Genomic DNA, 20,353 nt, shown 5'->3' with positions numbered 1-20,353 from the left:
ATGTGCTGTACTGTAAATCCTTATTATCTATTTTATATATATGGTGGTATCTTTTAATCCCATACTCTTAATTTATCCCTACCCCTAGCCCTCTTTCCCTTTTGAAAACCGTAAGTCTGTTTTCTGTGTCTGTGAGTTTGTTTTCTGTTTTGTAAATAAGTTCATTTGTGTTATTTTTTTTAGATTCCACATATAAGTGGTATATAATATTTGTCTTTCTCTGTCTGACTTACTTCACTTAGTATGATAATCTCTTGGTCCACCCATGTTGCTAAAAATGACAATATTTTATTCTTTTTATGGCTGAGTAATACTCCATTGTGTTTGTGTGTGTGTATGTGTCTGTGTCTGTGTGTATCTGTATCTTCTTTATCCATTCATCTGTTGATGGACACTTAGGTTGCTTCCATGTCTTGACTATTGTAGTGCTGCTGTGAATGTTGGGGTGCATGTATCTTTTTGAATTAAGAGTGTTTGTCTCCTGGATATATGCCTGGGAGTGGGATTGCTGGATCATATGGTAACTAGTTTTTAAGGGAACCTCCACACTGTACTGCATAGTGGCTGCACCAATTTGCATTCCCACCAACAGTGTAGCAGGGTTCCTTTTCCTCCACACCTTCTCCAGCATTTATTATTTGTAGACTTTTTGATGATAGCCCTTCTGACTCATGTGAGGTGATACCTCATTGTAGTTTTGACTTACATTTCTCTGATGATTAACAATGTTGTTGGCCATCTGCATTTCCTTTTTGGAAAAATGTCTGTTCGGTTCTGTTCATTTTTTAATCGGGTTTTTTTTGATGTTGAGTTGTATGAGCTGTTTATAAATGTTGGATATTGATTCCTTATTAGTCATATCATCTGCAAATATTTCCTGCCATTCCGTACATTGTCTTTTTGTTTTGTGGATGGTTTACTTTGCTTTGTAAAAGCTTTTATATTTGATTAGATCCCATTTGTTTATTTTTCCTTCCTTTTCCACCTTAAGGAAGGTTTCAGCTGTTATGTCTTCAAATATGTTCTCAGGCCCTTTCTCTTTCTCTTCTCCTTTTGGGGGCCCCTATAATGTGAATTATTAGTGATTTTTGATGTCCCAGAGGTCTCTTAAACTATCCTCATTTCTTTTCATTCTTTTTTCTTTTTTCTGTTCAGTGGCAGTGATTTCTGCTACTGTCTTCCAGCCCACTGATCCATTCCTCTGTATCATTTAGTCTGTTGTTGATTCCTTCTAGTATATTTTTCATTTCAGTTATTATATTCTTCATCTCTGGTTGTTCACTATATTTTCTAACTCTGTTAAAAACTTCTAACTTCTCACCCTGTGCATCCATTCTTCTCCCGAATTCTTCGATCATCTTGCGATCATTACTCTTTCTTGGGTAGATTGCCTATCTCTGCTTCACGTAGTTTTTCTTCTGGAGTTTTATCTCGTTCCTTCATCTGGAAAATGTTCCTCTGCCATCTCATTTTGTCTAAGTTGCTCTTTGTATTTTTATGTATGTGGTAGGTTAGTTTTGTTTCTCGACTTTGGAGAAGTGGCCTCTGTAGGATCTACTAAACTTTTTTTAATCATCTCATCTCCTGTCACTCTTCTTTAGCAGCCTGTACTCTAGCTAGACTTTCATAGCTGTGCATCTTTGCATATCCTCTTCCTCCTTACTCTGTTTGGCAAACCTGAGTCATGTTTTAAGGGCCAGTTCAAGTCTTCCCTCTTCTGTGATGCCTTTTCACATTTCCCCAAATTCATCATTTGTCTCTCTCTGTACTACTCCCATGTACTTATTTTCTATTAAAGCATTTATTTGACTACTTGGTTTCACTAAGAAGTTTGTAAATTCAACATCTCTTACTCATTTTTATATTCTCAGAGCCTGTCACAGTGCCTGGCATATAGTAAATGCCTTTATATCTGATAAATGAGTTCAACATGTGAAAGTTCCTAGAGCAGTGACTGGCAGAAAATGAATGTCAGAAGATGCTTAGTCATTACTCGTCACATTTGTGAAGATCTGTAACACATTGCATTTCCCAGTTTATGTTAATTTCCCTTACTGGAATAAAGTATAAATCCTTAGTGAACCATTCAAAACCCTTTATAACATTCTCCCATTTATCTTTCTAGGTTCATCTTTTGTCTTTTCTCTTTTTGAAAATTATGTTCCCAACCTAACAAGTTTCTGCCATGTATCTCTGGTTGATACTCACCTTTCCTTCTGTTGAGAATCACCCTACTAGTGAAGACACTGTTACTGATGGAAGTGTGTCTCTCTACGTGGAAATAGAACCACTGCTGTACAAACCCTGTTTTCTAATTTGTTTGGACTGATTGTGGTAACTGCCTTGAACTTCCAAGACAAAATTGAATTTCCCTCTTTTCTGTAACACTTATTTTTCATAATGTACTGTAACACCACATATTATTTTAGTTGTATATATTTGTTACTTACTAGCATATGAGACCTTTGAGAGCAAATATTATGTCTTATTTGTCTTTGATGCTCCAGCACCCAGACTTTGCAGTGTTTCTTGATTTTAATGAGCAGAATGATATGAGTTACTCTCAAGAGGTCAGTGTTGTCTAGGATATTTTGAATAGGCATTTGAGAAATGTGGAAGCTACTACTGGCAAGAGAAACAGTTAACAATAATAGCAGCCAGCTGCTCACACTTGTTGAGCACTTCTTATATCCAGGCACTTCACATGTAGTATTAACACGTTTGTCACACAACTTCATGAAGTAGATGCAGTAATTTTCCATCTTTAACAGATGTAACTGAGGCACAGAAAGGTTAGGTAATTTGCCCAAGGTCATACAGTTTGGGACTGTGGAACTCAGGCTGATCACTACTGTGCTTTACTGCCTTCCAGTGAACATAGAGAATTGGAAGCAGTAAGAAGCAAGTTGGAACAAGATGGAGGGCTATATGTACTCTCAAGACAGGACTAATCGCTAATGATCTTCTCTCTGACGCAGTCCAGGATTTATGATAATGGCTAAGGAGAAGATTTCTTAAACTGTAAAGTGAATACCTGTCACTTTGGGAATCTTACTAAAATTCAGATTCTAATTCTGTAGTTTTGGAGTGGAGCCTGAGATTCTGCATTTCTAACTAAGAAGCTCCCTAGCAGTTACAATGCTGCTTCATTGTGGACTCCATTTTGAGTGGCAAGTGTTTAGGAGGTTCCATCCCAGAGATATTTCACATGGGACTCTGTTAGGTTCTCATCTAGAAATTTTAAGAGATTCTGTTTCCTTATTCGGGTACATAGTTATGAAGTTGCTGTGGTATAGAGGTTCTGAGGCTTTAGACACCAGTTCTCTAGCCTAATTCTTTATTAGAATCACCTGAGTAGTTGTAAAAACTACTAATGCTCAGACTGTGCTTCAGAACCAATAAGAATATCTGATGAGTGGGCCTGTGTATTAAAACAAAATGTGCAAGTGATTAGAATGCTCGGCCAAGGCTTCAGAACCACTGTAAGTAAACAATTAATTTATTAAACGCTTTTAGAACCATGCTCCTTTTCCTGTTAACCAAGTCTGTTGTCTGTTGAAATAAAAATTGTATTGCGAAAGTTCCCATGAATTGAAAATACTTTAAAATTGCCATAAAGACAAGACTAAACGTTAAGCAAATGAGGGCTTTCATAACTACAGTGTTTTAATTAAGCCTTGTGCTATTGGTAAGGTAGTGTTCATTTTTTAAGGACTAAGAGTAAAAATACCAATAATGCTTTTTTCTGTTGAGAATGTTTCTGTGAATTCTAGTTGTGTTTTCTTAACCCAATTTTTTTCTCTTTCCAACAGGGATTTTTTGCCAGGTGGTAGGAGAGATTATACAGTCCAAGTTCAGTTGAGGTGAGTTTGAAATTTTCTTGTTACTTTAATTTTATACTTGTAACTATATGTATATAGTCCTGAATTTGTAAATACATAAGCATGTTTGAGTACACTATTTAAGAGTATTTCTTTTTTTTCTTTAATGCAGACTTTGCCTGGCAGAGACGAGTTGCCCTCAAGAAGATAACTATCCCAATAGTCTCTGTATAAAAGTAAATGGGAAGCTGTTTCCTTTGCCTGTAAGTTGCTTTTTATTCACAGGCTTATGTATGTAAGTTTATAAATACTAACAAGGCCTAGAAATAGTGATCACTTAGTACCAATGAACAGTCCCAGCATTAAATACTGTTTTCCACTAGAGAGATTCATGGCTCCTTGGGGAAGTGGCTGATTCCAGGTTTGGGGGAGATGGAAAAGATGAGCTTGAAGCATCTTGTGCCTGGAAGCGAGGAAGCTGTGAAAGACTCTTCAGATCATATCAAATGGCGTAGTAGCAGGGCAGGACCTGCATATGTAGGGCAGCATGTTGTAGTGGATGTCTGAATGAGCTGGGCCTCAGCCATGGATGAGATAATGAAAGTTAGAGGCTGCTGAGAGCGACTGGACATGGAGATTAAGGATTCTGAGCTTGAGCCTTGATGGTGCACACTTGGGGGATGGATGCAGTGATACTTGATTGACAACCTATTTAAGCAGTGAAGTAGTATATGGGCTTCAGCACCTGGGAGATACACACACACACACTCTCTCTCTGTGTGTATAGCCTGCTTCTGACCTGTTAGATAGCTCCAGACTCTTCAAATCCTGTTAGTCAGATCTTAATATAACAATTAATTGTTGAACAGGACTATGTATCTGTCTCCACTGAGGTTTGGACTAAGTTACTAATTTGGTACAGCTGTGTGGAAGTACAGCCTTAATCACAATAGTAGTAGAGCATGACCTGTTTTTCAAGCCCTACAGAGGGGATATGTATCTTAACTGAAGATGTGTTGTGAGAACAGTGATTCCACCATTATGTTAAGCTGCCATTTCAGTAAAGCAGATACCATGTGACTGTTGAGATAGAGATGGGGCAGCTGTTTAGCATCCCTGCTGGGCACAAGACTTGTCTCTGGAATAAGTATATGTGCAACAGCTGTGAGCAGGCTGTACCAGGGCCAAGTGGTTGTAGTTGAAGCCCAAAGTGAAGATGGTCAATGGCCAAGGCTAACCCTGCCAGTCAAAGATGTGACTTCTTGGTTGTCATGAGTCTCATTTCTCTCATGCGCAGCCTGTGGGTTTAGAGACCTGAGAAATAACGTGTTTCATGCATTTTATAGGGCTTGAGCAATACTGCACGACTGCCTACTCTTTCTGAAAGATGTCTGTGAGGCTGAAATCATGAAAGAGAGTTTTCTGGGGATGAAAGGGGAAATTTCAGAGGCTGAGCAGTTATGGTGGGGAGGAATGCTTACATGGCCTTGTGCATGTTCAAACCCCAGTGGGACATTTTGTCTCTTGGGTTTCTGGCCATAAGCAACAACAGATCTCAGGAGCTGTCTTTTATCTGGATGGATCATATAACGATCTAAACCAAGGGAAGAAGCAGCCTTACTTGGAGCTGAAGGATGCCACTGGGTGGCCAGATGTGTAACAAAGGAAACCTGGGGTTTTGGAATGATAGCACATTTTCCATTGCTTTTCATATCCAATTTTCTTTGTCGATGATGGGCTAAGATTTCTTTTGACCTTTGACTTTTATTGCTATTTAACTCTCTCATTCTCCTTAGAAATATCTAATTATGATGATCTTCTTGCTGTCTATAGACCCACCTTGAAGATCTATCCAGTATTATATGTGCCAGTGCTGGGGGGTCGTGTCTGAAATGTGTGAGGCTCTACCTAAACTCTGGCATTGCTTCAGAAAATATGATAGTGACAGACGTGTATACACACGTTCCACACAATTTTCCAGGTGGACCAGTATTTTTGCTATAATATTTTCATCTATGAGATCTGCAGCACCACTATGGATAGCTCTGAATTTGTCATTCTTCCAGGACTTTTGAGAGGGAAGAAATTAGGCAGTTGAGCACTTCCTCTGGGACATTGTTACTGAGTCACTGCTGCTTTCTTACCAAAAGCACTACGTAACCGTTGAGTACTTATACTAGGCTGTTTGTGAACACATCAGCTACTACGTGAAACACCCTTTGTCTGATGAGTCTTGCACTCACCGCTGGAGCCAGAGTCCTGCAGTGGCTCCAGGAGCACTTGTGAGGGAGGTGAAGAAAGGTGAGCATTAGGACAAAGGATTTCAAAACAGATTTCACAAACAGAAGGCAATGGGGTGATGATGGCGGCAAGGGTGAGCTTGCCTGACCCTAATAGGACCATCCCAAAGACCAGATGCCAGTCTTTCCCAGGTTTTTCGTCTCAGCCCTGTGAACTCCTGTGGAACAGTTGACATAAATTTACATGCAACTGATGAAAACCTGCTGAGACCTCCCCTTGATCCACAATTGCTGTTGTTTGGGATAATGTAATATGGAGGCTTTACTAGCATGAAGCAGATTTATGAGAATCATGTGAGTGTACTGCTTCCTGAGAAGAAGTGAGCTCTTCACCACCATGGAGATCTTCAGGGACTTTGTTCCAATTGTAAGAAGCATCAACAGGCCACAAAGAAATTCGACATGTGGTCCTTGCCCATGATCCTGGTTTATCATACAACAGATCCTGGAGGAGTAAGTCATGGGATTTCCCATTAGAGCTCTGAATAAATTCGAATTTGTGTCTGGGAACAAGTGTCTATGTGTATGACCTTATTGTAGTATGCAGTCATTATGGATCCATGATGAACAAAGAGTAAACTGAATGAGAAATGGTGTTACCTTGATAATAGCAATGTGTCCCTGGATTCTTAAGGGTCAAATAGTGATGAAAGCAGTTTATGTGCTGTTTTACCCACATCAAGATGCTGAGTTTTATAAGACATCCTTATCCCTTGATTTTTCCAGTCCCTTGATACAGAGATGACAGTAAGCAGTTCATAGCAGGACTTGTAGAACGATAAGTGCAGAGTGGACAGACAAAAGTGAAACTGCCTCTGAGAATCTTCCCCACACCTCCACCTTTTACTCAAGCACTGCAAGCATACACACTGACAGCCAAATGAGAAAATTACATGCTTTTAAGGGTAGAAGAGAGAAAAATTCTTTGCTTGGAGAGTTATTTTGAGAGGCTGAATTATTTTTCCTTTTAAACAGATTTTGAGAAATCTATGTAAACCTGTGGAGCTGTAAGGTTGGGGTGTGGAGGTGGGTTGACATGGGGTAGTATTTCTTGGAAAGATTCCAAAGAGTGGAGAGAATGTGTGCTTACAGTTCAGCTGAAAAAGATCTCCTAAGTATTTCCTCTCGGTGCAGCAGGAGACTTACTAGTACTAGTGCCATTATCTCAGTGTATTCTCTGAGTTTGTGGATTTCTTTTTGCTGATATATTATTTTTTTCCTGCATATATTAGTTACACCGACGGTCTGCCTCACAGTAAATCTGGCCTGAAGTAAAGTCAATATATTCTTCTTTTGAAACACACACACACCAATTTGAAGAGATTCCCTTGGCCTAAGATGGGATAATATTGGCATCTAAAAAAATAATACTTAAGTGGACTCAAAATTATCAAATATATAAATGAGTTTATAATTATGCTAAAATAAACCTTTGGAGGTTACATCAACTGACTACTCTAAAAACTGGTTAAGGGAGAGAATCATTGATTTCAGAGTAACAAATGTTTCTGTGGTCAAGTTCTTTATGGAAAGATTTCAATGAATATAAGCAAAAGGAAGAATGGATTTAAAAACTTTTTTTGTAATCCGTAATCATATAATGGATCTTGGTAACCACCGTCAATGGATACTAAAACCATTAGGTCAAAGCTGGATGCGGAACTTTATAGTGGAAGGATCAGGCCTACATCAGGTGAACTGATCAACCTTTACATCACTGAAAATGGGGCAAACAGACATTCTGTGCCTCATGATGTGGTACAATAGGAAGAACATAACATTCCTTATGTAGATTTTGTGCCTGAAAATTTGAACCTGAGTTTGGTCAAGCCTGTACAACTAATTACCAGCTTAAAACATGGGAGTATCATACTTTCATACTGTGAGGAAGCAGTCTGTCTAATACAGAAGAAGAGGTCATTCTTCAGGTCAGAAGCCCTGGGGTCTCCAACGACAGCGTTGGAAAAGGAGTAGACTTGGAGGCAGGGGGTGGGAGAGAATAAAAATTATTCTTTAATATAGAATAAAGGAGACTTCAGAAACAACTGAGCACACTGTGAGGGTCAAGTTTGGATTCCGATTCAAACTGTAAAAGGACATCATATATACCAAACTATGTATGGATAAAGTAATGTGTCTGGGATACCTTATATAATAATCTGAGATGGGGGTAAAGACTGCTTATAAGTAAATTATTGAATTGGATGATAGGTATATGGGAATTTGTTATACTTTTTTCCCTATTTTTCTATAGGTTTGAAAGTTTCAGTAATAAAAAGATAAAAGACATCTCTGAGGCTGTTGAGAAATTGCAATATAAAGTAGATATTAGATAATTTTTTTAAGTTATGGTTAAATTAAGATCGTGATACTGTTTTGTTTTTTTTTAAGGTCTTTTAAAGATGCATATAAAAGTATGGGTCAAATGGCATGTCTAGAACTTGCATTTAAATACTTGGGCAAAAATGAATGTGTGTATGTGTGGGGTATGTATTTTGGGAGGGGGGTACGTATTTTGGGGTGGGCTCGGGTTGGGCCAGAGGCAAATGAAACAAGTTTGGCAACATGTTGGTTATTGAAGTGGTTTGGTGGGTACTTTACTGTTCTTTCTACTCTTGTGTATGTTTGAAAATTTTTATAATACAAAGTAAAATAGTAAATATATTGGTAGTATTAAAGTAGTAATGGTAATTAGAAAATTAGGGGAAAATGTTAAAGGAGCAACACTGTCATCTTTTGTCAGAATTACAAGTAGATGAGATGTTGTCAGAGCATGGAACAGAAAAGGTTCTTTAGGTATATCTTTTATTGAAGTGTTAGGTTGAGACTGATGAAAAAATCTTTCAATGGCTCTCCAGCAGCCTTTATTTAGAAAGCTTTAGATTTACTCCAAAGGTCTCCTGTCAGATGAACTTAATTTTATTTTTGCTTTAGATATGGAAAATTGTTAGAAATACGTGAAGGCTCAGCTTTTACGGTTGACCCTTGAACAACATGGGTTTGAACTGCTCGGGTCCAAATACTGCGTTATTTTCAGTAGTGAATACTAAAGTATTGCATGTGCCTCAGGTACAGAGGAACTGAATATTCAGAGGGCTGACTGTAAGTTATACTTGGATTTTCAACAGTGTGGTGGGTGAGTGCCCGAGCCCCCAAGTTGTTTAAGGGTCAACTGTATATCCTGTTCTCAATAATCAGGTAACCGATGGTTGGCTGGAGGTGATACTGTTGGTCAGAGGAGAATATAAGTATACAGATAACTCAGAATTACCAATGAAATTAAACTAGTCATGTGGGGGTAGAGAATAGATTTAAAATGTTTCGGTCAATAATACTAGTACCATATTTGGTTTTGAATTTACTGACACCTCATTCTTATATGCTCGTTTATTCTCTTCCCTTCTATTGCTCTCTTCTGTCAAATTAACTAACAACATTGTTGCTGGGTTTCTCAAATTACAATTTACAGAGTTTACTGTCTAACTAGTTCATGAGTTTTTATCATTTTGGCACACCCTGTGCCATTATTTTTATTTGGTTAACATACTAGTGGACATACCAGAAGACAGACTAGTCTTTCAGGCCCCAAACAGGCAAAACAAAGGTTTCATTCACAATTACCCAGATATTGGTGTTGATATTTCTTGTGTGTGTTGCTCATTGAACCAATTTCCTAGTCTTTATAAGAGGACTTTCTTATGAGTTTGCTTCTTTGTTTTATTTCACTTGAACAACTTTAGATGGGCATAATCCTCCTCTACACACACACACACACACGCGCGCGCACACACACACACACACGCACGCACACACACAATTTCCCTTTTCCATAGTGTAACGAAAGTTATTTACGTTCTTCTCTTTGTCTTCTATTCCTCTGCTCAGACAGTTCTCAATGATTTTCAAAGTCTTGTTGCACGTTGTAGATTACACGTTATCATGGGAATTCACACTTAATAATTACTATCCGGGCTTCCCTGGTGGCGCAGTGCTTGAGAGTCTGCCTGCCAATGCATGGGACACGGGTTCGTGCCCCGGTCTGGGAAGATCCCATGTGCCGCGGAGCGGCTGGGCCCGTGAGCCATGGCTGCTGAGCCTGCGCGTCCAGAGCCTGTGCTCCACAACGGGAGAGGCCACAACAGTGAGAGGCCCGCATACCGCAAAAAAAAAAAAAAATTACTATCATACCTCCTACAAGGCAGCGAAAGGTGTTCCCTAGTGTGAAAGACTGTTTTCCTGGGCTCTGCCGTGTGATGCCACCAAAACTGTATCTCATTGTTACCAAGGTGCATATTTTTGACATCTTTAAAATCTAGAGGTGTCTTAACAGTTTCTGATGATCAGGTGGCAGCTGTAATGTATTGTTGTTGCCTGCACTTGTACAACCCTGATGTTATTATTCCCATGGCATGACTGGTTAACTGCCCTTTATCGGTTTTTCAGTCAACAAATGACTTGGGAACATTTCGAGGAAGGTTCGTGAATCCTGGCTGTTATTTGAAATTTTTGTTCTCTTAATATCCAGGGTGTGTCAGCATTAACACTTGTAGTTAGTCTAAGGGTGTCAGTGACTTGCAAGGAAATCTGAGAGATATTTGTGGAGTAGAATATAATTTTAAGAAGTTTTTTTTTTTTTTTTTGCGGTACGCGGGCCTCTCACTGCTGTGGCCTCTCCCGTTGCGGAGCACAGGCTCCGGACGCGCAGGCTCAGCGGCCATGGCTCACGGGCCCAGCCGCTCCGCGGCATGTGGGATCTTCCCGAACCGGGGCTCGAACCCGTGTCCCCTGCCTTGGCAGGCGGACTCTCAACCACTGCGCCACCAGGGAAGCCCTTAAGAATTATTTTTATCTTGAGCTCTTGGTGGCATATAGGAGAGTATCATGTGGAAAACATGCATTGATGACAGTGAGAAAACGATTCAAGAGATTCTTCTGTATATCCTAAAGGAATATGTTAGCCAGTTCATTTTGCTTATGTTTTCTTGATATGTATGCAGGAAAAAAAGTACATTAGGTTGTATCATTAACTTACTGTTTTTTCCTTCTCAGTGGTACATAAATTGCATCATTGGCATCTTAGATTCAATGAAATATGGTGTGTGCCTTTCAATATGTAGATGTTTTCGCAGCTAAGAAATTTTAATTTTCTAAAAAATGTATTGGTTTTGAAAATCAGAAACTGAAAAGTCCTGTGGTAATTGAGAATTGGATGTACTGTGAAATCAAAAGTGAGACTGTTTACTATTTAAAACAAATACTTAATTACTAGAAAAAATAGAAAAATATATAAGTAGCGATTTTATTATAGCCGTCAAGCTAATTCAATGCCAATTGAAATATTGGTTATTCTTCTTTGTTAACGTGACCTGGTTTTAAAGATGGCAATCTCTGTTCTACTCGGAGAGAAGACAGTGGAGAGCTTTTTTATCACTCAGAAGATTTTAATAATTCCTTTGAAATTCACTGATTTGCTTTTTTTTTTAATTTCCAGAGTTCGTTTTCCCTCTCTCGCCCCTAGTATTTGAATGAATTAGAGCTCCTAAGATGAATCAGTGTAAAGAGGTGCAACTTTATTGTTTAAAAAAAGGAAAAAAATTCATAGTCAATATGGCAAGATCTCAGCATCTTTAATTTTAATGGAACATGGATTTTTTGTTGTATTTTTCTGGATTTGTGAAATATTTTGTAACATTTTTAAAAGGTCATTTTCCTCTTTTGGATTGGTGACTTTAGGGTGAGGACTATGTGATTTCCAGGATAAAATAAAAGTAATTAAGTGTGACTGAAATTAGGCAAGATACTGTGCTCGTCTTGGAGAAAATGTTTGCTCCTCTACAGAGAATTTAAAATTATTTTTCTTTCTTGGTTATAGGGCTATGCACCACCACCTAAAAATGGGATTGAGCAGAAGCGCCCTGGACGCCCTTTGAATATTACATCTTTAGTTAGATTATCCTCAGCTGTGCCAAACCAGATTTCCATTTCTTGGGCGTCAGAAATTGGAAAGGTAAAGATTCTTTTCTCTGGGTAGCATGAAAGTGTTCCCACTAGGTGTTGATTTACTTTGTTTTTTTCTTAGGCTACTAGCTCCAGCTCATTCAGTTTTCTGTTTGTAACCCCAAAAAGCAGTAATTTTCAGTTCAGGGTAGAGATGTAGAGATTTTCAAGGTTAAAACTTTAAGGTTTCCTGAGTATCATCTCTTTATTTTCTTAGAAAGGAAGTAAGTATCATTACAGTATTTCTTAAGTTAATGGTTAATCACAATTGTGTTTAAGTAGTATTTTAAGAAACTGGGAATTTGGGGTAATTTTTGAAGAGGAACAAAGAAATCTTTCTCAGGCTTTGGAGAAGATTAACATTTGGTTAAATGTACTCATGTTGTGATTAGAAATAATCTGTTCCAGCCTTTATATGAATAGCTGATACTTCAAATAACATGTGGGCATCCATATGAAAATATTTACTTAGATTTATATTACTTCCTCTGTATTTTTAGGTTGATGAACCTGGGTTTCTGCTGATGCTTAGTCTCAAAATGCATTTTGTCAATTATGAGATACTGATTAATACAACAAGGGATTTCCATTTTAGAACTGCTTGTTTATAGAACTGAAATAATAGAATAGCAAGAGATTTCAGTTAACTTCTGAACATCAGCTTTAATGTTGCTGTTTCATAGAAATAAAGGATAGTATTCCTATTTGTGGATGGAGAAGTTGAGTCATGTTTGTAGCCAGAATCATTTGGTTTTACCACCAAGGTAATTGCAGAGCTGGATATAAAGAATATTTTTGTATTGACTGTACAGACATTAGGATCTCTTTAATGATTGTTCTCTTGAGCTCTCATTTCTGAATTTTTACTCTAACTTTTTTATCATAAGACACTGATCCCTAATATTTTTTATTTGTGTGAACTGAATGTACAGTGGTAAAGCACTGGATAAGGATTTGGGAAATCTTGGTTTAGTCCCAAGTTGGCAAATTGTTTGATTTTGGCCAAATTGATTAATTCCCTGAGGCCTGCTTATTATAAAGAATAAATAAAATCTCGAGAATGGGTGTTATATGCAAATATAAGGGACATTGTTAACTGAGCAAGTATTAATGCTTTAAAGCTTAGTGAGAGGAATTTGAACAGAAGAGTAGTATATCTTTTTGAAATGATTATGAACTTACAGATTTTTTGAGTAAAAGATTGCAGACATTGAAGGCCTGACAGGTGTGGGGTTTTTTTGGTCATATAATGGGAATAATATTCTTTCCTTGTAATTATAATGATTAATTGACTTAAATTTGCACACTATAGTGGGTATTCAGATATTTGCAAGGACTGTTACAGGACATTAAAAGTGATATTTAAAGTATTTGGTTTGGCAACTATTAAAAGTATTTTGTTTATTGTAGAATTGATTGAATGAATGAATGTAATGAAATGATAAAGTAGGTTTTTAGCATTTAGGTAAAATTGTATATCATCTCTTCGTAGCTTTATAAATAGCTAATGAAAGTTCCTTTGTGCCAGATCTAAGAGAATATGGGATTGGATGCTATTATTTTCTGGCCTTGTCTTTTTGATTTTTATAGTTTCTTCATGTGTCTTATATACTGTAGTAGCTTCCCCTTCCCTAGTAAAATGCCCGTTTGGGAACAGGAATTAATTGTCAAATTTTTTTCTCAAAAGAAAGCTGATTTTGGGTTCATATGAGTGATTTGCCTAAGGCCATGTAGCAAGTGTCTGCCAGAATTAGAACTGTGGAACTCTGTATGTGAAGTGTTAATTTAGACCACAGGTGTTTGAACTTTGTTTCTGCAGTGGATCTCATTTTTCAATGAATATATTATGAGAGCCCCATTACATAAAAACAGAAAATTCTAGTTAGAAGTGGGCATGGGAGAGTGCATTTTCATTTATACCATGGTGGCCCCTAAAGCACCAGTTTTGCTAAGTTAGAAACACAGTTTGAAAACCACTGATCTGAGCCATTTTATCTTTCACATAGATGTTTTAAAGTTATAAGTGATTGAGAAATATCACAGTCACTGAGATGATGAAGTGTTCATCTTCCCTAAAGTAGCTGAGTTGATTTTGTTCCCTTCCCAGTCATTGACTGTCCTGTGGAAGTTATTTTGAATGTTATTTTTAGAAACCAGAGCTTCTTAGACAAGTGTTTTATGTAAGTAGACTATTATCTCTCATCTTTAATACAGATTATCTTTCTTTGTAGAATTACTCCATGTCTGTATATCTTGTACGACAGCTCACATCAGCCATGTTATTACAGAGATTAAAAATGAAAGGTATTAGAAACCCTGATCATTCCAGAGCACTAAGTAAGTAATGTTTGTAAGACTGAGCATATGAGATGCTTTAAATGGAAATTTAAAAAGCTTCACATATATCTCCATACAGGAACAATTTGGGAACAATTATTAGAAACCTAAAATGAATTATGAATTAAAAATACTCTAAGAATGGAGCCCTATGAATTGAAAAGCCCTTCTCTTAGAAACGACTCCCAAGAGGATTAATTTTAAATCTCAGCTAATCTGATTTTTCACCTTTTCGTAAGTTATTTAGGTAAATGTCAGGTTGATGGCAGTTTTGATGCCTACGTTGACTTGAGAGTAGGAATGCAAGTCTTCAAAACCTGCGGTGTGTAGTGTGATGTACATTTAAAAACTTCTAACTAAAAAAGGTCTTTTTGCAAAAGAAATGTTGATATCCATCAACAATAATATTTGCCTTCTGAGATGTTTTATTTTGTACTTTGCTTTCATACTGTATAATAATAGGTAGAGAAAAAAAAGTCTTAACCCAAACTGTAAATAATTCAGTTCAGTAATTGAAGTTAATTGAACAGGACATTTTTTGGGGGAGAAAGAGAATATTTTTCTCCCAGTTCATATCACTGAATGAACCAGAAAGGAGAAGAGGATCTATAGGTTGAAAAGGGAACCAAGTAGGGCTGTTGAAATGGTATTTTGTTTCTTATACTCAAGCCATTTCTCATTTCAGACAGTACAGTATTGATCTTCCTGCATAGAGCTGAAAGCCATGGAAGCTCTTCCATAGTTTTTTTTTACCCCACTCAGGTTCCACTGTCTCTACTTACAGTCCTGTTCTCGCTATTGTGGTGTTGAGAATTAGGCATCTGAAGGTGGTGTATGTCTTCATTAGCTTGTATAGATAGACAATAACTTGTATACATTACATGATGATTAAGATCACAGGCATTCCCACATCCATAGTAGTTTTCAATAGTTAAAGGAAGTATAAGAATATTTTACCTTTTCTGTTTACAAATTTAACAATTGTTGGAAATTACCAGTACTCCCAAATTAAAACAGTCATGAATGTGTTTTAGAAAAGCATTGAAGCTCAGAGGATAGCTGCCTTCCAAGTTCCTTTCCTAATTGTTGTATTGTTCTTAAGTCTTAAACAGCTTTCTGCTTTGAAACTCTTCCTCACCTGCAATTTTACTTTTAAAAAGAAAATTAAAAAATTCAATTAAACATGTCATCTAGAGTTTGTAAGTTTGTAATTCTTTAACCTAATACTGGAAGTATGGTTGTGTTTTTAGTACATTAATACTTAACATTTTGTTTGTTTTGTTTTGTTTTTGTAGTTTCTTGATCTGTTTGAAGTGTTTGGCAAACTTTATATAAGATGATATATATATTTCTATAATTCTATTCATATGTCACAATTAATTTTTTAAACTGTGTTTTTATTATTGATTTTCCCTCCTAAAGTTAAAGAAAAACTTACTGCGGATCCTGATAGTGAAATTGCTACCACTAGCCTTCGGGTGTCCTTGATGTGCCCTGTAAGTAAAGCAACAAAACATTCTGGGGCATCTTACTTTTTATAAATTACTAATTTTCCTATAAAAGTAAGTATGTGAATGAATGGTATATTATGGAATTTTGAACTTTTTTCGTTTTCCCATTCGGGGATCTTCATGGTTAAGCATTTTAATTCCAAAGAATGCAAACATTCTTCAGGCAATGACTAAGCAAGAAGAGATGTAAAGGGATATTGCATCAAAGAGGAAAGAGAGTTTTAGGTTCAGAATAATCTGTCACAGTTAATTATCGATAATCCACAGCTAATACTGAACATATCTAGAGAGTTGGCTCCTTTTATCAATATAAACGGTATTGAAAAATAACAGTAAAGTTATTAGGACCTAATAAATGCTAATTGATAGGCGAGGTCAGGAATAGTGGATGAAGGCTTCTTTAAAATCACTACTCTTGGAGGGGACCCTTTGCAGATGAGAGGAACTTTATGAGAAAAGTATGGAATTAGGAATTTATAATATAGTTGCCGGGGGGAGGCATTTGGTGACCAGCTACCATTGTGAGAAACATACAGTTTTTTAAATGGAAAGAGAATTGTGTCAGAGAAGGGAATAATTTGTTAAGTTCCTATTATGTGCTCCTTATATTGTCTAATTAGCAAGCCTGTATGGAATTGTTCCCATTTTCAGATGAGGAACCTGAGACTGAAAGGGGTTGGCTAACCCAAATCACACAGTTAGTTTGTAGTAGAACAAGGATTTAAATTTTGGTCTTCTGACATTATTCCAGTTCTCTTATAAGACAGTGTACCATATTGCCACATTGGACCAAAAATATAAATATCCTGATTATAAGTCTACCTCTCTATTTGGGAAAGCAGATATCTTTCTTTCTAAAGCTTTATTATCTATTATCATTAACTTTAACTTACCTTTATTGGAAAGGGATAGACTTAACATGAAATTGGGATTGCTTCGAAATCGGAAACGTGTGTTTATGAAACACAGGGAAGGTCTGCAGGAGGACATTAATGCCCTGAGGTGGTGGCAGGGGCCCTAGAGGGGCTTGGGACCTCCTCTACTCACAAGCTGGGCATGAGTTCATTTGAGTTCATTTCTTCACAGTACCTTTTCCTCCTTCTCATGTTAAGATTGATATTAAATTGGAACACATGAAATTGCCATTTTGTTCATCAAAAACAATTTGGATATTGGAAGTTTCTTATGATTTAACTCTAGTATATTCAGCAAATGTTCATTGCCGGCTATATTCTAAGCACAACCACTATTTGGGAAGGGAACTCACGTCACCTTTTTGTTTTAGTATGTCAGACTATTCTATCAGGAAGAAAGCGCTTCTACACAATTTACCTAAGGAGTTGTACAGTTTGCACAGTTCCATTTTCTGTAAGTCTTACTGTCTTGGAACTGGTTTTTAATTTTTTTTTCCATTTTTTCCTTCAAACACTGTGCTGTTCTACCTGACAACAACCAAAACAAAACAATAACCAAACTATTGGATTCTTGGACATTCAAAATAGTGAAAGTGGTATATTGGCATCGTCAGGATTTCTTCTATATAAGAATAGGGAATAGTTCCTTTCACATGTGTCAATTTTAATAAAACTGACAGTTTTAAGAAAACTAACATTTCAATGATTTGAAGAAATGAAGTAACAAGATTCTGTTTTAAGTTCATTAAATGTTTTCTTTCTCTGCTTACAAGTGAAAACAGATCTGTTTCTGAGACTATCTTTTGAGCTTTCCTCAGTATTCATCCTACCTGATTTTTTCAGAGCACTTTCTAAGAAAAGAGTGAATGGTACTCTTCAGACTATACTAGTGTTAACCTCACATTGGGTTGCTAACTATAGGATGTGATCTATGTTATCAGAAAACCAAACAGGTGTTTTGATCAAATTTAACAGAGATGACAGAAGTTAGATGATGAAAGTAGTTTTAGAGGCAGAGATAATACTAGTATCAGTTGAAGATAGCAGAATGGAGGGAGTGTATCCAGCTGACTGTGGAAATAACACAGGATCTGGGGTGGTGATGGGAAACGGTGAAGAAAAAAAGGATCATAGGCGTTTGGAAGGATAAGTGGTGAACCATGAGTTAATTAGGCAAAAATGAGAGAAAATGATAGCTTAAGGTTGTGGAAGAAATGTTCTATTTCACAGTATGGTTTGTAAAGTGATTTGAAGTAGACATGAATCTGGATAGTGAGAGCACAGTTCAAAACCTCTGTCGTTAGGACCTAAGGAAGGTAATTTTACAACAGCTGTTAAAGAGGGATCTGATTGAGTGTGTATAATTAAATTTTTGAACACAGTATCTGAATTTTACATAGGAGTTCCATCTTAGTGATATTAGCTAGTGAATTTTGGACTGTCCTGCAGAGGTAGGCTAGGTGGGTGCCCCAGGATAGAAAAGAAAAACAGGTTTGATTTTATGTCTTGTTTGATTCTGACTCAAGATTTTTTAAAAAAAGGTACCGCTTCTACAAATAGTGTGGAACCACTGATTTGAGCCATTTTTGCTTATACCTACTCTTTCTTTAGACAGATACTAATTAGTCTATAATGAAGTAAAAATCAATTTGGATACTACCTGCTTAATATTTGATTAATAAAAAAGCTGCATTACGGTGTTAGATACCATTTTATTCATAAAATCAATACATTTCAAAACAGTGCCATCATCTGACTAAATAGAATTCAGCACATTCAAATCTTTTTTTATTAACATTACATAATCAGTATTAGGAAATCGGTCAGATTTTGCCAGTTAGTAATAAATGCTTTTTTAACTTGGGAAATGTTCATTAGCTCTTGTAAGACACTAGAGTAGCATTAAATTTAGGATCAGCAACTTTTGTAGTCCTGAATGTTTTTGTTTCTTTATGCTGTGGAAATTCTAAAGCAGTTACAGGAGAGATGAGAATGGCATAGAAGAGGAAGAAAAAGGAAAAAGCAGCAGATTGCAAATTGTGGCCCAAGGGTACCTGGGGATCCCTGAGACTCTTTGAAGAGGTCCAGAAAGTCAAAACTATTTATTATAATACTAGGACACAGTTTGTCCCTTTCTTGCTCTCATTCTGTCATGAGTAGACAGTGATATTTGATAGGGGTTACCTGACAGGGGCTGATGTCATTACTCTGATGGCTGATGGAATGTGTACTTGTGTATTCTTGTGTTTTAAAAATGTCTCTTAATTTCTAATACAATAAATATTGGTAAATACAACTTACATACATATAAGCTCTTGGAGGTTCTCAATTTTGAAGAGTGTAAAGGGATTCTGAAGCCAAAAGTTTGAGATCTGGTTGCCTAAAAAAACCGTAGTAGGTTGAGTTAGATAGAACATTATTTTAAAGAAACAAATCCAAAAAATTGACAAATAATGCCTACTTTATTATACAGTTGTTCAAATAAACAAAAGAGAAAATTTAAATTACTAAAACCTATTCAGAAGTAACATTTTAAATAATATGATATCTTTCTTTCTAGATTTAACTCTGTTTATAATCATATGTATGTTTATTGGAAAAAACTGTATTGTGCTATATATACTGTTCAGTGGTTTACTGTCTTTAAATTAATGGTATATCTTAAATATATTAATATGTCTAGATCTAATTTTAACCACTCTAGGTATTTTGTTGAATTGGTATGGTACAGCTTATTTTTTTCACCTGTTTTTAGTGATTATTTGGGTTGTTTACAAACATGGATTATGTAAAAAAACAATGATGGAAAATTCCTAAATAAAACACTAGCCAGTAGAATCCAGTACTCTTTTTCAAGGATAATATGTGATAACAAAGGGATGCCTCTTAGGAATGCAAGTATAGTTTTATATCAGAAAATCTGTTGAAATTATCTATAATAATAATTGAAAAGAAAAATTCTCTGATCATCTCATTAGGTGCTAAATAGATATTTAGTCAACATCCATTCCTATAGAACAAAAACTCTTAGCAAAGTAGGAAATGGTAGATAAGTAAAACCAAAAACTACCACCATGTATAATGTAAAACTAGGAACGTCTTTATGAAATTGAAAAATACTTGGATTTGTGTTATAGCTCTAGCAACTGCATCTTAGTGATTGTATTGTTTTTAGCCTCTTGTAGCCTCAGCATCTTCATTTCAGAAGTAGATATATAGATACTAGTCCTTTTGGAGTCGTGGGGTTGTTATGAGAATTGTATGAAATTTACATAAACGTCTTTAGCATGCTGTAAGGTTCTACATTACTTAAGGGATAGTTTGTTATTAAAGGAAGGGAAAATATAGAGGGAAATATCATAGAAGAGAAATTGCCTCACATTCTTTTCTCACTTTTTTTCCATCTTAAATAGTTAAATTGTGCTGCATACTTGCATGAATCACTGTAACTTCCAAAATCTCTTTTAGAATCC

General features: G+C 36.4%; 1 protein-coding gene across 6 annotated transcripts in view; it reads left to right on the top strand.

Moving 5' to 3' along the window:
- PIAS2 (protein inhibitor of activated STAT 2) overlaps nt 1–20,353 on the top strand; it is a 92,530-nt gene that overhangs the window by 37,248 nt on the left and 34,929 nt on the right. For all 6 annotated transcript variants that reach the window (XR_014297532.1, XR_014297533.1, XM_082667463.1 and 3 more), the window contains exons 4-8: nt 3,813–3,863; nt 3,994–4,084; nt 11,994–12,128; nt 14,350–14,455; nt 15,878–15,951. Coding sequence is in view for 4 of the 6 variants with exons in the window: in XM_082667463.1 (XP_082523589.1) it covers nt 3,813–3,863; nt 3,994–4,084; nt 11,994–12,128; nt 14,350–14,455; nt 15,878–15,951 (457 nt within the window). In the remaining 2 variants the exon portion in view is untranslated. The remainder of the gene's footprint in view (nt 1–3,812; nt 3,864–3,993; nt 4,085–11,993; nt 12,129–14,349; nt 14,456–15,877; nt 15,952–20,353) is intronic.

The sequence above is a fragment of the Grampus griseus genome, assembly GCF_964374135.1.
Source record: "Grampus griseus genome assembly, chromosome: 12".
In the NCBI taxonomy this organism is placed as follows: Eukaryota; Metazoa; Chordata; class Mammalia; order Artiodactyla; family Delphinidae; genus Grampus; species Grampus griseus.
The sequence above is the reverse complement of the archived record's forward strand: the minus strand, read 5'-3'. Positions and strand labels throughout refer to the sequence as shown.